This window comes from Sapajus apella, unplaced genomic scaffold (genome assembly GCF_009761245.1).
Source record: "Sapajus apella isolate SASKATOON/1434 unplaced genomic scaffold, GSC_monkey_1.0 scaffold70, whole genome shotgun sequence".
Lineage (NCBI taxonomy): Eukaryota > Metazoa > Chordata > Mammalia > Primates > Cebidae > Sapajus > Sapajus apella.
This window is the reverse complement of record NW_022437010.1, coordinates 843,319-856,876: the sequence shown is the minus strand read 5'-3', so window position 1 is coordinate 856,876 and position 13,558 is coordinate 843,319. Positions and strand designations below refer to the sequence as shown.

The 13,558-nt window shown below is 39.9% G+C and overlaps 1 protein-coding gene across 1 annotated transcript in view; it reads left to right on the top strand.

Moving 5' to 3' along the window:
- The window catches only part of SYCP2L (synaptonemal complex protein 2 like), a 92,350-nt gene that overhangs the window by 42,930 nt on the left and 35,862 nt on the right, over window positions 1-13,558 (top strand). The window contains exons 18-21 of the mRNA XM_032249951.1: window positions 2,431-2,479; window positions 6,079-6,223; window positions 7,463-7,512; window positions 11,744-11,849. Coding sequence (XP_032105842.1) covers window positions 2,431-2,479; window positions 6,079-6,223; window positions 7,463-7,512; window positions 11,744-11,849 — 350 coding nt within the window. The remainder of the gene's footprint in view (window positions 1-2,430; window positions 2,480-6,078; window positions 6,224-7,462; window positions 7,513-11,743; window positions 11,850-13,558) is intronic.

Genomic DNA, 13,558 nt, shown 5'->3' with positions numbered 1-13,558 from the left:
TTCCTGTATAACTGAGATTACAGGCATGCATCACCACACCTGGCTAAAGTTTTTGTAGTTTTAGTAGAGATGGGATTTTTCCATGTTGGTCAGGCTGGTCTTGAACTCCCGACCTCAGGTGATCTGCCTGCCTCGGTCTCCCAAAGTGCTGGGATTACAGGCGTGAGCCACAGCGCCTGGTGCCAATTCTTTTTAAAATGATCTGTGAATTCAATATAATCCCTGATTTTATGTGTGTGCTCACACGCGTGCGTGTGTGTATGTGTGTGTGTGTGTGTGTGTGTGTATATATGGGGGGAGGGGGAGAGAGAGAGAGAGAGAGAGAGAGAGAGAGAGAGAGAGATTGAGATTGGGATGGGCTCAGTGGCTCATGCCTATAATCCCAGCACTTTGGGAGGCTGAGACAGGCGGATCACCTGAGGTCGGGAGTTCGAGACCAGCCTGACCAACATGGAGAAACCTCATCTCTACTAAAAATACAAAATTAGCAAGATGTGGTGGTGCATGCCTGTAATCCCAGCTACTCGGGAGGCTGAGGCAGAAGGATCACTTGAACCTGGGAGGTAGAGGTTGCAGTAATCTGAGATCATGCTATTGCATTCCAGCCTGGGAAACGAGTGAAACTCCATCTCAAAAAAAAAAAAAGAGATTGGCAAGCTATTTCTGAATTTTGTTTGGAAATTTCAAGGATGTGCAAAAGCTGGAAAAAAAAAAAAAGCACGAAGTGGAAGGGCATGCATACTATCTGCTTTCAAGGTTTACTATAAAACTATGTTAATCAAGGAAGTGTGGCCAGGCGCTGTGGCTCACACCTGTAATCCTAGCTCTTAGGGAGGCAGAGGCGGGAGGATAGCTTGAGCCCAGGAGTTCAAGACCTGCCTGGGCAATATAGCAAGACCCCGTTCTCAAAAAAAAAAAAAAAAATGGTATTGGCATAAAGATAGATGAATAAAAAAACAGAATGAAGTCCAGAAATAGACCTGCTTATATGTGAACAACTAGTCTATGACAAAAACACAGTTCCATGGAGAAAAAATAGGTTTTCAGCAATGGGTGCTAAAACAATTGAATATCCATGTGTAAGAAAATAAATGACATCTGTTTGGTTCTTACCTCCCACTTTATAAAAAATTAAAAATGGAACATAGACCTAAATATGAAACCGTTTGAAAGAAAGCATATGAAAATATCTTTGCGACCTTGCATCAGAAAGATTTCCAAGGTATAACACCAAATGCACAGTAGAAGAACAAATTGATACATGGGACTTCATCAAAATAAAAAGCAAAACTTATGCTCTTTAAAAACCACTGTTAGGAGAATAAAACAACAAGCCACATATTGCAGAAAATATTTGTAAAGCATGTATCTGATGAAGGATTTATAATTTGAAATACATCTGAAATATATTAAGGACTCTCAAAATTCAATAATACAAATAAAACCGGATAAAAATGTAGGCAAAAGATGTAAATTTCACCAAGGAAGATATACAGATGGCAGATAAGCACATGAAATGTTGTTCGACATTATATGTTATTATGGAAATGTAAATTTACAAAGTTTAATGAACTATACTACCCGTGTACCAGAATAGCTCAAATTAGACTGACTGTTCCAAGTGTTGGCAAACATGTAGAGTAACTGGAACTCTTTTACACTGCTATAGCTTCTTCCAATGTTAAAGTGTATCTGCCCTATGACCCCACTATTCCAATTTCAGTTATTTACCTAAGAGAAATTGTAACATATGTCCATACGATGGAATGTACGTGAATGTTTATAGTAGCTTGCTCCAGACTGGAAACAACCCAAATGTTCATGAATAGAATGGATAAACAAATTTTGGTGTATCCATACAATGGAATACACAAAAATAAAAAGGAACAAACTATTGATATGTGCAACATGAATGAATCTCAGAATCATGCTCAGTAAAAGAAACCAGACAAAAAGTATATATTATTTCACTTACATAAACTTCTGGAATATGACTAGAATATGAAGTTCTAGGAAACTAATCTATAGAGATCCGTGGCTGCCTGGAAAGATGTATGGAAAGATGCCCAGCACTACTAATCCTCAGATAAAGCTTTTGTTGAAAGCATCCCTTGTGGTTCTAAGCTAGAGCCGTGCTTGAGAAACCTGTCGGTATTGCTCCTGCAGGCTGGTTGTTTGCTGATCCCAGTCTGCTTTCGTTTTCTTTATATGCCTGACAGATGAAGGGTTTAACAAAGCAGTTTGTTTTAAATAAGCAGTTGTCTGCCAGAGAATCTTTGGAAATAGATTGCAAGATAAGAAGTTTGCAGAATAGGGTGTTTCCCACACGCTGGGTTCATGATCAGACAAAGGGTATGTGAAAGCAAAATAGTTAGGGGAGGAGGAGGGTGATGTTCTACCAGTCCCATTAATTTAATGTATTTTTTTTAGGGCAGAGTCGACTTTTGAGGGTGACAGAAAACCAGAAACAAGTGTGTCGGTAAGATAACTTTTATTATTTTAAGGCGATACTTCTCCAGTTTCAGTTATTTGTATACCATCTTCAAGATATGTCATAGCTCTGCTCTTATCTATATTTTTCTCAATTAAATTGATCTTAAACTATTTTGAAATGAATGATTTCACTTTCACATGGAAAATCATTACTTGTAACAAATAGTAGGTAAGCCCCCAAATAAGTACAATTGCCAATCGCAAGTGTAGTCTCTTGAACTACACTTTTACTTGATTTACTTATTATTATCTTATTCACTGCATGCAATGGGCTTTATTAGCGGTAAACTATGAAAAGGTAAATCTGCCATATGGATGGACAAATAACCCCAATTGACAAACTCAGCAGAAGGTAGCATTTCATGTGAAATCTAATTTGATGGCATATGAGTAATGGAAAATTGAAAGACTGCTTAAGTCAGTCATTTGCCACTGTAGCAAATGCTCATTTAACTTTGTAAAGAGTCCATTCACCCAAATGAGAGATGATGGGTACTCTCTCTTATTGTGACCCAAAGGGGCAGCACTGAGTGAGAATGGGCACTGCCTATGGAACAGGTACTTACAGCCAGAGAGATATGTCAAAGACACAAACTTGGTAATGATATTGCTGGGTCAAATGGTATTTCTGGTTCTAGATCCCTGAGGAATCGCTGCTATGTGGATTTTTAATTAAATGGATTGAATGAAGTGTTACTCTTTATAAGACACTGGACTAGGGACCTCTCAAACAGATGTGGGGTTTCCCCAGCCTTTTTTTTTTTTTTTTGATGCAAATAGGCCTGGCTCACAAAGTTTCTTTTAGAAAATACCTTCTCTAGTAATCAATAGATGAATGGATAAAGAACAAGTGGGTGTGTGTGTGTGTGTGTGTGTGTGTGTGTGTGTGTATGCAATGGAATACTATTTAGTTTTAAAAAGGAAGGGAATCTTGTCATTTGTAACAACATAGATAAACCTGGAGGACATGATGTTAAGTGAAATGAGCCAGGCATAGAAAGATAAACACCGTGTGATCTCACTTATATATGGAATCTGAAAAAGTCAGACTCATAGAAGTGGAGAGTAGAAGGTGGTTACCAGGGGTTGGGCGGGGGTGTTGGGGGAGATGGTCAGAGCATAAACATTCCAATTAGGAGGAATAAGTTTGATTTGGTTTTGGTTTTTTTGAGATCAAGTCTTGCTGTCACTTAGGCTGGAGTGTAGTGGTGAGATCATAGATCATGCAGCCTCAATTTCCCAGACACAAACTATCCTCCTGCCTCAGCTTCCTGAGTAGCTGAGACTGCAGGTGCATGCCACCACAGCCAGCTAATTTTTTTTTAATTTTTAGTAGAGATGAGGTCTCACTATGTTGCCCAGGCTTGTCTTGAATTCCTGAGCTCAAGTGATCCTTCTACCTCGGCCTCCCAAAATGTTGGGATTAGAGGCCTGAGCCACTGTGCCCCTCTTGAAATAAGTTTAAAACATCTACTGTGTATCATGGTGATCATAGTTAATTACATATCATATACTTAAAAATTGCTGGCCAGGCATGGTCGCTCAAACCTGTAATCGCAGTGCTTTGGGAGGCTGAGGCAAGAAGATTCCTTGAGACCAGGAGTTTGAGACCAACTTGGGTAACATAGCGAGACCTAATTTCTACAAAATAAAAATAAAAAATTAGCTTGTCATGGTGGTGAACACCTGTAGTCCCAGCTACTGGGGAAGCTGAGGCCGCAGAATCACTTGAGCCCAGGAGTTGTAGTGAACTATGATTGTGTCACTGCATGCCAGCCTGGGCAACAGAGCTAGACCCTGTCTCAAAAAAAAAAAAAAAAAAAAAAAGAAAATTGCCGAGAGTAGATTTTAGGTGTTCATGCCACACAAAAGAATGATAAGTATTTGAGGTAATGCAAATGCTAATGACTTGATTTAGCTATTCTACAATGCATACACTTTTCAAAACATCATACATTATAAATAAGTGTAATTTTTATTTATCAATTAAAGAGATTACCATTTTTACAAAGTGTTGAACTGTTAAACATTTTAAAGAAGGAATAATTGGGTCTTCAAAAAATAAATTCATTTGAAGACTAGATAACTAACCATCACCCACCTTAACTGTTAAGGGTCATGCTGTCACCAGCAAGGGCGTTGGTGGTCTTGCTCTAACCCAGTGACAGCTTTCTTTTCTTTTTTTGAGATGGGGTCTCACTCTGTTGCCCAGGTTGGAGTGCAGAGGCACGATCTTGGCTCCCTGCAAACTCTGACTCTTGGGTTCAAGCGATTCTCATGCCTCAGGCTCCCTAGTAGCAAGGATTACAGGTGCCCACCACCATGCCTGGCTAATTTTTGTATTTTTAGTAGAGACGAGTTTCACCATGTTGGCCAGGGTGGTCTCAAACTCTTGACCTCAAGTGATCTGCCTGACTTGGCCTCCCAAAGTGCTGGGATTACAGGCGTGAGCCACCCCACCCAGTTCCTGGTGACAGCTTTGGGAGCTGATTTTGCATTTTGTCATTTCAGGCAGGGCCTGGATCTTCTGGCTGATGTGTTTTCTATTTGAGAAGATGATGTGAGATAGTGTCACCACATAATATGTTTGAATCCAGAAGAATCCTCCCTGGCCTGAAATGAAAATTAACTGTTAGCAGCTGAATAGTGCAGCCCCTCGAGAGGCAGGAGGGTTTGGGGACTGGGCTCTGACGATTCCCAACAAACATAAAAACAAATTCCATATTAAAATCAAGCATAAACATGTATTCATCACAGCATTTATAAAAATTAATGTAAAAACAGAAAAAGATTTTAAAAATATAAATATCACAGTACAATTGAATAATCCAGCAGAAAGATTAAACTTGGCCTAAATCTCCAACCTTTAATAGTCCAGGCTTAATTTCAAAATGCTTTAGGTTTTAAACAGGAATCACCCTCCTGGGCTGGGTGCTGGGGCTCACACCCGTAATCTCACCACTTTGGGAGGCCAAGGAGGGAATCACCTGAGGTTGGGAATTTGAGACCAGCCTGGCTAGCATAGTGAAACTCTGTCTCTACTAAAAATACAAAAAAAGAAAAAAATTTAGCTGAGTGTGGTGGCACATGCCAGTAGTCCCAGCTACTGCGGAGGCTGAGGCAGGAGAATCGCTTGAACCCAGGAGACGGAGGTTGTGGTGAGCCAAAACTGCGGCACTGCGCTCCAGCCTGGCGACAGAGTAAGACTCCATCTCAAAAAAAAAAAAAAAAAAAAAGAAACAAATGACCCTCCTGTTTGGTTTAGGTTCTTGTAAAATGTAGAGAGGCATGTCTTTGCAAAAAATGTTTGCGTGCTTTCTTTTGACATCAACCAGCATCTCTTCTGTTGCAAATGTTTTATTAGAAATGATTTTCTCATCCTGTACAACAGCAACTTGGCTGAGAATTGACTGATGGAATAATCCTTTTCTTCCTTTCCATACTTCTTTGCCTTTATATTATATAAAAGAGCCTAGTCTTCTAGAAGCATGCTTCTCTTACCTCTAGCTTTGTAGAATATGTTTAATTAGATGTAAGTAGCACTAATACCCTCTAAAAGTTCTCATTTGTGATCTGTGCTTGTAGAAGCTTAGTTATAGAAAACATCTCTTCTCTGAGAGTAATCAAGATTCAAGTACCAGTGAACAATCTTGGATCAGTAACCGAAAAAGGAAATCCCTAAAGTCATATGTTAATAGAAAGAAGACAAGAACCAGAAGTAGTCTAAGAAGTAAGTCTGACACGTCTTCTTTTGAATCACTCTTCAAATAGTGATTTTCAAATCAGCAGGTATTTATTTTTCCATATATAATGGGAGTGGGTCCAAAGAAATACATGATCATAGGGCCAACTTTCCCTGCTACAGTTACATTGGAAAGGCAAAATGTATTGTGTACATGAAACAGAAGAACATGAAATTAACCAACAGTTGTTAAAGATGAGTTTTGTATAAATGGAGCAGGAATTCAGATACGAGGACTCTGTCATGAGCTGGAATCATCAGGAAATCTTCAAGGAAGAGGTGGGTGGGACTTGAATTAGTCCTTGGAAAAAAGAATAGGATGTAAAGAGGAGAAACGGAAGCATTCTTAGGTAGGTAAAGCTACAAGGACCTGCATGGTGGCTCATGACCGCAATCCCAGCACTTTGGGAGGCCTACGCAGGGGGATTGTTTGAGCCCAGGAGTTTGAGACCAGCTTGGGCAATGTGGTGAGACCCCATCTCTACAAAATTAAAACATGAGCTGAGCATGGTGGCATGCACCTGTGGTCCCAGCTACTCTGGAGACTGAGGCAGGAGGATTGCTTGAGACCAGGAGGTCAAGGCTGCAGTGAGCAGTGACCACGCCACTGCACTGTAGCCCAGGTGACAGAGTGAGACCCTGTCTCAAACAGAACAAACTACAAGGGCAAGGCAAGGATGTGAGGGTGATGTTCAGGGACAAGGTCTGGAGGAGAGAATTCATACTGAGTGGTAAGGAACTGAGTGGCCAGGAACAAGGTTGAATAATCAGGAAAGGATCTTAAGAATAGACATGGCCGGGCGCGGTGGCTCACACCTGTAATCTCAGCACTTTGGGAGGCTGAGGAGGGTGGATCACAAGGTCAGGAGTTTGAGACCAGCCTGGCCAATATGGCAAAACCACATTTCTACTAAAAATGCAAAAATTAGCCGAGCATGGTAGCCTGTACTCCCAGCTACCTGGGAGACTGAGGCAGGAGAATCACTTGAACCTGGGAGGTAGAGATTGCAGGGAGTCATGATTATGACACTGCACTCCAGCCTGGGCAACAAAGCAAGACTCCGTCTCAAAAAAAAAAAAAAAAAAAAACTAGTAGATGTTTGAGGAAGCTGTAGGAAGTGGGAATTGCTTTTAGCCTTAGTTAGCATGTTGAGAGAGGGAGAAGTGAATTTCTGTAGGCCGCATGAGTTAACGCATCTGTTGTTTACTTGTTTTCTTTCATTTTAGTCTTGCCAATTTTCCCTCCCAGTAGTAGCAGTGGCCATGAGAAAGACCAAGTAAGTACATTATATCTGGCTTGCTGTGTGCCCTATGAGTTAAACTGCATTTATTTCTCCAAACACAACTTTCAGAAATATGAAAATAACAAAACATGGTTTACTGACATCTGAATCACTGCCAATAGAAACTGCAATGACTTCTAAACATTTAATATGAATCTTGGGTAAGTATTTAGGGCCTTTTAGGCTGTGCATGGTGGCTCACGCTTGTAATCCCAGCACTTTGGGAGGCCAAGGGGAATGGATCACTTGAGCCTGGGAAGTTCGAGACCAGCCTGGGCAATGTGGTGAAACCCCACCTCTACAAAAAATACAAAAATTTCCCAGGCATGGTGGTGCATGCTTATAGTCCCAGCTACTCAGGAGGCTGAGGTGGGAGGATGGCTTAAGCCTGGGAGGTGGGGGTTGCAGTGAGCCAAGTCTGCGCCGCTGCACTCCAGCCTGGGTGACAGAATGAGACCCTGTCTCGAAAGAAAAAAAAGATTTAGGGTCTTTTTTTTTTTTTTTTTTAATGTTCCCAAATGTAGCTGAAGGATGTTTATTATGAATAATGCTAAAAATCTGGGCTATTTCAATTTCCTGCAAATGTATACTCTTTCAAATTTATGTTTTTGATGTAAACTTGTTGGGTTAGTTCTTCCCTTAGTTTTTCTAAAGCTTTTAATTTAATTATTTAGACATTTATTTATTTTATTTTTTTGAGATGGAGTCCTACTCTGTCACCCAGGCTGGAGTGCGATGGTGAGATCTCAGCTCACTGCAACCTCCACCTCCCAGGCAAGCAATTCTTTTGTCTCAGCTCCCAAGTAGCTGGGATTGCAGGCACATGCTGCCACGCCCGGCTAATTTTTTGTATGTTTAGTAGAGACAGGGTTTCACCATGTAGCCCAGGCTGGTCTTGAGCTCCTGAGCTCAGGCCGTCCACCCACCTTGGCCTCCCAACGTGCTAGGATTACAGGCCTAAGCCACCATTTATTTTGCAATTGATTGGGATACCTTCGGGCTTGTATCAATATTGCATAGACCCTCAAAATGTCTTCATTTCCTTCACTTATCCTTGTTTTATATCATAGTAGTTAAGAATAGAGACAACAGTGTCTGCATCAATTCAAAGCCAATTTTTGCCTTTTATTCGCTGAATTACATCTCTCAGCAGTTTGGTTTTTGTTTTGTGCCATATGAGCTGTATATTGACCACAGAGTATATCAACAAATTCAGAAGGGTTTTGTAAGAAGCAGCTGCTGTGATTCTGAGAGTACCAACAGTACCCTGCCTCCTCATGCAGAAATAGTGTGGTTAGGGTTTTAATTACACCTTTATCTTCTTTCTTCCATCAGTCTGGGATGTGCTGCCCTCTGTCAATCTGAAGGGCTCTCATGCTCTGTAAGGACAGGGGTGTATTAAACCTATGAGCCAGAGTAAGTACTTAACAATTCATTGAATATTTCAGCTTGAAATAATGAGTTATCAGAAATGGACCAAAAGAACAGTTTCTAGTAACTACAGCTTTTATTTGAAATAAACACCAAAGGAATGCCACAGCTTCAAATTTCTTTTTTAGACAGATTCTCACTCTGTCACCCAGGCTGAAGTTCAGTGTCACGGTCTTGGCTCACTGCAACCACCACCTCCCAGGTTCCAGTGATCCTCCTGCCTCAGCCTCCTGAGTAGCTGGGATTACAGGCGCCCACCACCATGCCTCGCTAATATTTGTATTTTTAGTAGAGACAGGTTTTTTGCCACATTGGCCTGGCTGGTCTTGAACTCCTGACCTCAAGTCATCCATCTGCCTTGGCCTCCCAAAGTTCTGGCATTATAGGCGTGGGCCACCGTGCTGGGCCACAGCTTCAAAAATCTATAAATTGAAGCTGTGTATTTGGCAAGAAATCTATGTTGATTTTCAGTGAGCACGTTGCTGACTTTCTACAAATACTGGTATTCAAAATATGCTTATCTCTATATAAGAGAATAATTTACAGTAGGGGTCAGCAAATTTTTTCTGTAAAGGGCCAGATAGTAAATACTTTAGACTTTGTGGGCCATGCAACCTCTGTGGCCACTACTTACCTCTGTCTTTGTAGCCAGAAAGCAGCCAGAGACAGAATGGAAACACATCAATGTGGTGTGCTCTAATAAAACTTTATTTACAAGAACAACAACGGACTATAGTTTGCCAACCCCTGATGTAGAGCAGCGGTTCTCAAACACTAATGGCCATCACAATGACCAGGATGGCTTGCTAAAACACAGATTGCTGGGCCTTGGCCCTAGAGTTTTGAATTGAATAGATGGGACCTGAGAATTTGCATTTCCCCTAGAGTTTTGAATTGAATAGATGGGACCTGAGAATTTGCATTTCAGTAAGTTTGCAGATATTGCTCATGCACCAGCCTAGATCACACTTTGAGACCACACTTAGAGTAATCTACTGAAATATGACTTCATGCTCTTCAAATTCAGGGATCTTATGATCTTACCATTTACTTTTTTTGTGTGGCTATTGTTTATTAGATGTGTCTTTGAAAAATTTTAAAAAGAACCTAAATAGCATTTATACCAAGCTTTGACTGAAAGCACGAGGAGAAATTTCCCATTCAGTAAAAATGCAGTCAGAATTTTATTTACTGCAGTAAAATCTCAATTCACCAGAGCACCTCAAGAATGATGGATTTAATTTAATTTTCCTGCTAATTAAAATTTAAATCTAGTATCCCCTTACACGAATTCTAATTGTTAGATATTTTCTTAGCTTAGTAAGCTGAGTAAAGGAAATATAAGTGAATCATTGATCATTTAGGATTTTCACTAGGATCATTAGGCAGATCAGTTCTCAGGCTGTAATACAATAGAGGTAAGTAGAGCACGAAGGTTTAAATGAGCGGTAACTTTGTTGTGAGCCTGGGGCTGTTAGGCATATTCCCTCTTTCCCGGTGCACTCTCTCTCTTTCCCTTAACTAAATATCTGAAATAAACTTGCTTTGTTCTCCTTTCCCTTTGGTTTTTATTAATGTATTGTAAAAATACTATTATTTGAAAATGTCTTTAAGATACTTTTAAATTAATAAATATAGTAATGTTGTAGTTCCTAAGGAAAATATTTCTGCCTCAATATGTGCATTAAAAATAACTCAAAGAGCCAAGGTTTGAATCTATTGCCCATTTGAAGAGAGCAGTACTTTAATGCAGAGCAATTAGAAGATAACTGGAAATTGGCCGAGGTGTTCATGACTGTAATCCCAGCGCTTTGGGAGGCCAAGGCAGGGAGATCACCTGAGGTCAGGAGTTTGAGGCTAGCCTGGCCAACATGGCGAAACACTGTCTCTACTAAAAATACAAAAATTAGCTTGGCGTGGTGGCGCATGCCTATAATTCCAGGTACTCGAGAGACTGAGGTAAGAGAATTGCTTGAACTCAGTAGGTGGAGGTTGCAGTGAGCTGAGATTGTGCTACGGCACTGCAGCCCGGGCGACAGAGTGACTCCGTCTTAAAAAAAAAAAAAAAAAAAAAAAAAAGATAACTGGAAATTGTAAATGTAAGAATCTATAAAATCCTTTCCAACTACAAAAACCAGAGTCTAGGATCAGGTGCCAGCCTCTCTCTGTTTACCTAACAGAATTTATGATTTCCAAGAATTCATGAGATTTTCATTTCTGTAGCTCCTGAAAGAATAAATGATCTAGCTCAGATTCAGTAACATGGCATTAAGCTAATATCCACCCTTCAACTAAAAACATACAGAAATTCTGATTAGAATTAACATTTCTTTTTTTTTTTTTTTTTTTTTTTTTTGAGACAGAGTCTCACTCTATTGCCCAGACTGGAGTGCAGTGGTGTGATCTCAGCTCACTGCAACCTCTGCCTTTGGGGTTCAAGTGATTCTCCTGTGTCAGCCTCCAGAGCAGTTGGGATTACTACGTACACCACGACGCCCAACTGGATTTTGTATTTTTAGTAGAGACAGGGTTTCACATGTTGGCCAGGCTGGTCTCAAACTCCTGACCTCAATTGATCCGACCACCTCGGCCTCCCAAAGTGCTGGGATTACAGGCATGAGTCACCATGCCTGGCCAATATTTATTTTCAAATGGAGTAAATCTAATACTTAAGCTTCTTAAAGTAATATTGAAAATGTCTTAGAATATTTGGATAATTTGTTTTGAACTGTTATAAATGTTAACACTTAAAAAAGATACTATATTTTAGGCTAAGCTTCTATCACCATTACAGAAAGACGTACCCAAGCAAAAGAACACTACACCTCCAAAGACTTCTGCAAAAAAATTTCAAGATAGTTTTGCCTTTTTGACTCCTGAAGATTCTGCCGAGAAAACAGGTACATGATTTTCTGTTGACTTACATAGAAAAAGATTTATATTTTGGGAAAGGTAATTTGATATAAATAAAACATTTTTTAATCTTAGTATCTATTAAAGAAAATAAAGATTGTTCTTTACCTTAATGTCTCTCATTAACAAATAATAGAGGGTATGATGTTTTAATTTTGCTTTGCCATTTGAAATCAGCTTGTGCCCAAGAACTGCTGATCTCTTCTTTTCTTAAATAAGCAAGACATCTCCAATGATGACCTGTAGCAGGGGTTGGTTTCAAACTCCGGGTCTCAAGTCATCTGCCCACCTTGGCCTCCCAAAGTGCTGGACTACAGGTGTGAGCCACCAGGCCCAGCCTTCATCCATATGGGTTCTGTTGCAACTGTTCAACTCTCCAGCTGTTGCACAAAACTGGCCATGGATAAGATGTAAGCCAATGGGTGTGGCTGTCTTTCCATAAAACTTCATTTATAGAATCAGATAGCAGACTGGATTTGGCTTAGGGGCCAGAATTTGCCAACGCTTTACCTATAGGCTTTTTCTTAATCCTCACTGTGTTTTATTTTAACTGTCTGCATTTTATAAGTTTGTTAAGAATGGTGATTTTATTATTGTTATTAATAACAATATTATTTATTATAATTCTGCAGTTCAGCACATTGCCAGACATACAACAATATTTAGTAAGAACTTCAATAACAATCTGTTAGTGTGGCTGCCGCTGCAAGAAAATAAGTAGCGAAAAGAACAAAGTAGAGAGGAAAATGTAGCATTAAAGAATAAAAGGAGGCCAGGCGTGGTGGCCCACACCTGTAATCCAGCACTTTGGGAGGCCGAGGTGGGTGGATCACGAGGTCAGGAGTTCAAGACCAGCCTGGCCAAGATGGTGAAACCCCCTCTCTACTAAAAATACAAAAATTAGCCAGGCTTGGTGGCAGGTGCCTGTAATCCTAGCTACTGAGGAGGCTGAGGGAGGAGAATCACTTGAACCCAGGAGGTGGAGGTTGCAGTGAGCTGAGATTGCACCACTGCACTCCAGCCTGGGTGACAGAGGGAGACTCCATGCCAGAAAAAAAAAAAAATACAAGGAACAAAACAAAAACAAATCAGTTGCATGTCTAACACTAACAATAAGCTAAGAAAGAAAGAAAGAAAGAAAATCTCATTTATAATACCTTATTAAAAAACACATAAAAATAACCAAGGAGGTGAAAGATCCATAATCTGAAAACTATAAGACATTGCTGGAATTAAAGAGGACACAAATGGAAAAATATCCTATGTATATGGATTAGAAGAATTAATATTGTTAAAATGTCCTCATTATCCAAAGCAATATACAAATTCAATCGCTATCAAATGTCTAATGGCATTTTTCACAGAAGAAAAAACTATCTTAAAATTTATTTGGAACCACAAAAGACTCTAAAAAGCCAAAAAAATCTTGAGAAAGAGGAATAAATCTGGAGGCATCACACTTTCTGATTTCAAAGTATATTTAAAAACTATAGTAATCAAAATAGTATAGTACCGCCTGCCACAGAGACAGGCACATAGGCCAAGATAGCATTATAAAGCCCAGACATAAACCTACACATATATATGGCCACTTAATCTTTCACAAGGGCACCAAGAATATACAATGTGGAAAGGAAAGCCTCTTCAATAAATGGTGTTGGGAAAACTGGATATCCACATACTAAACGATGAAATT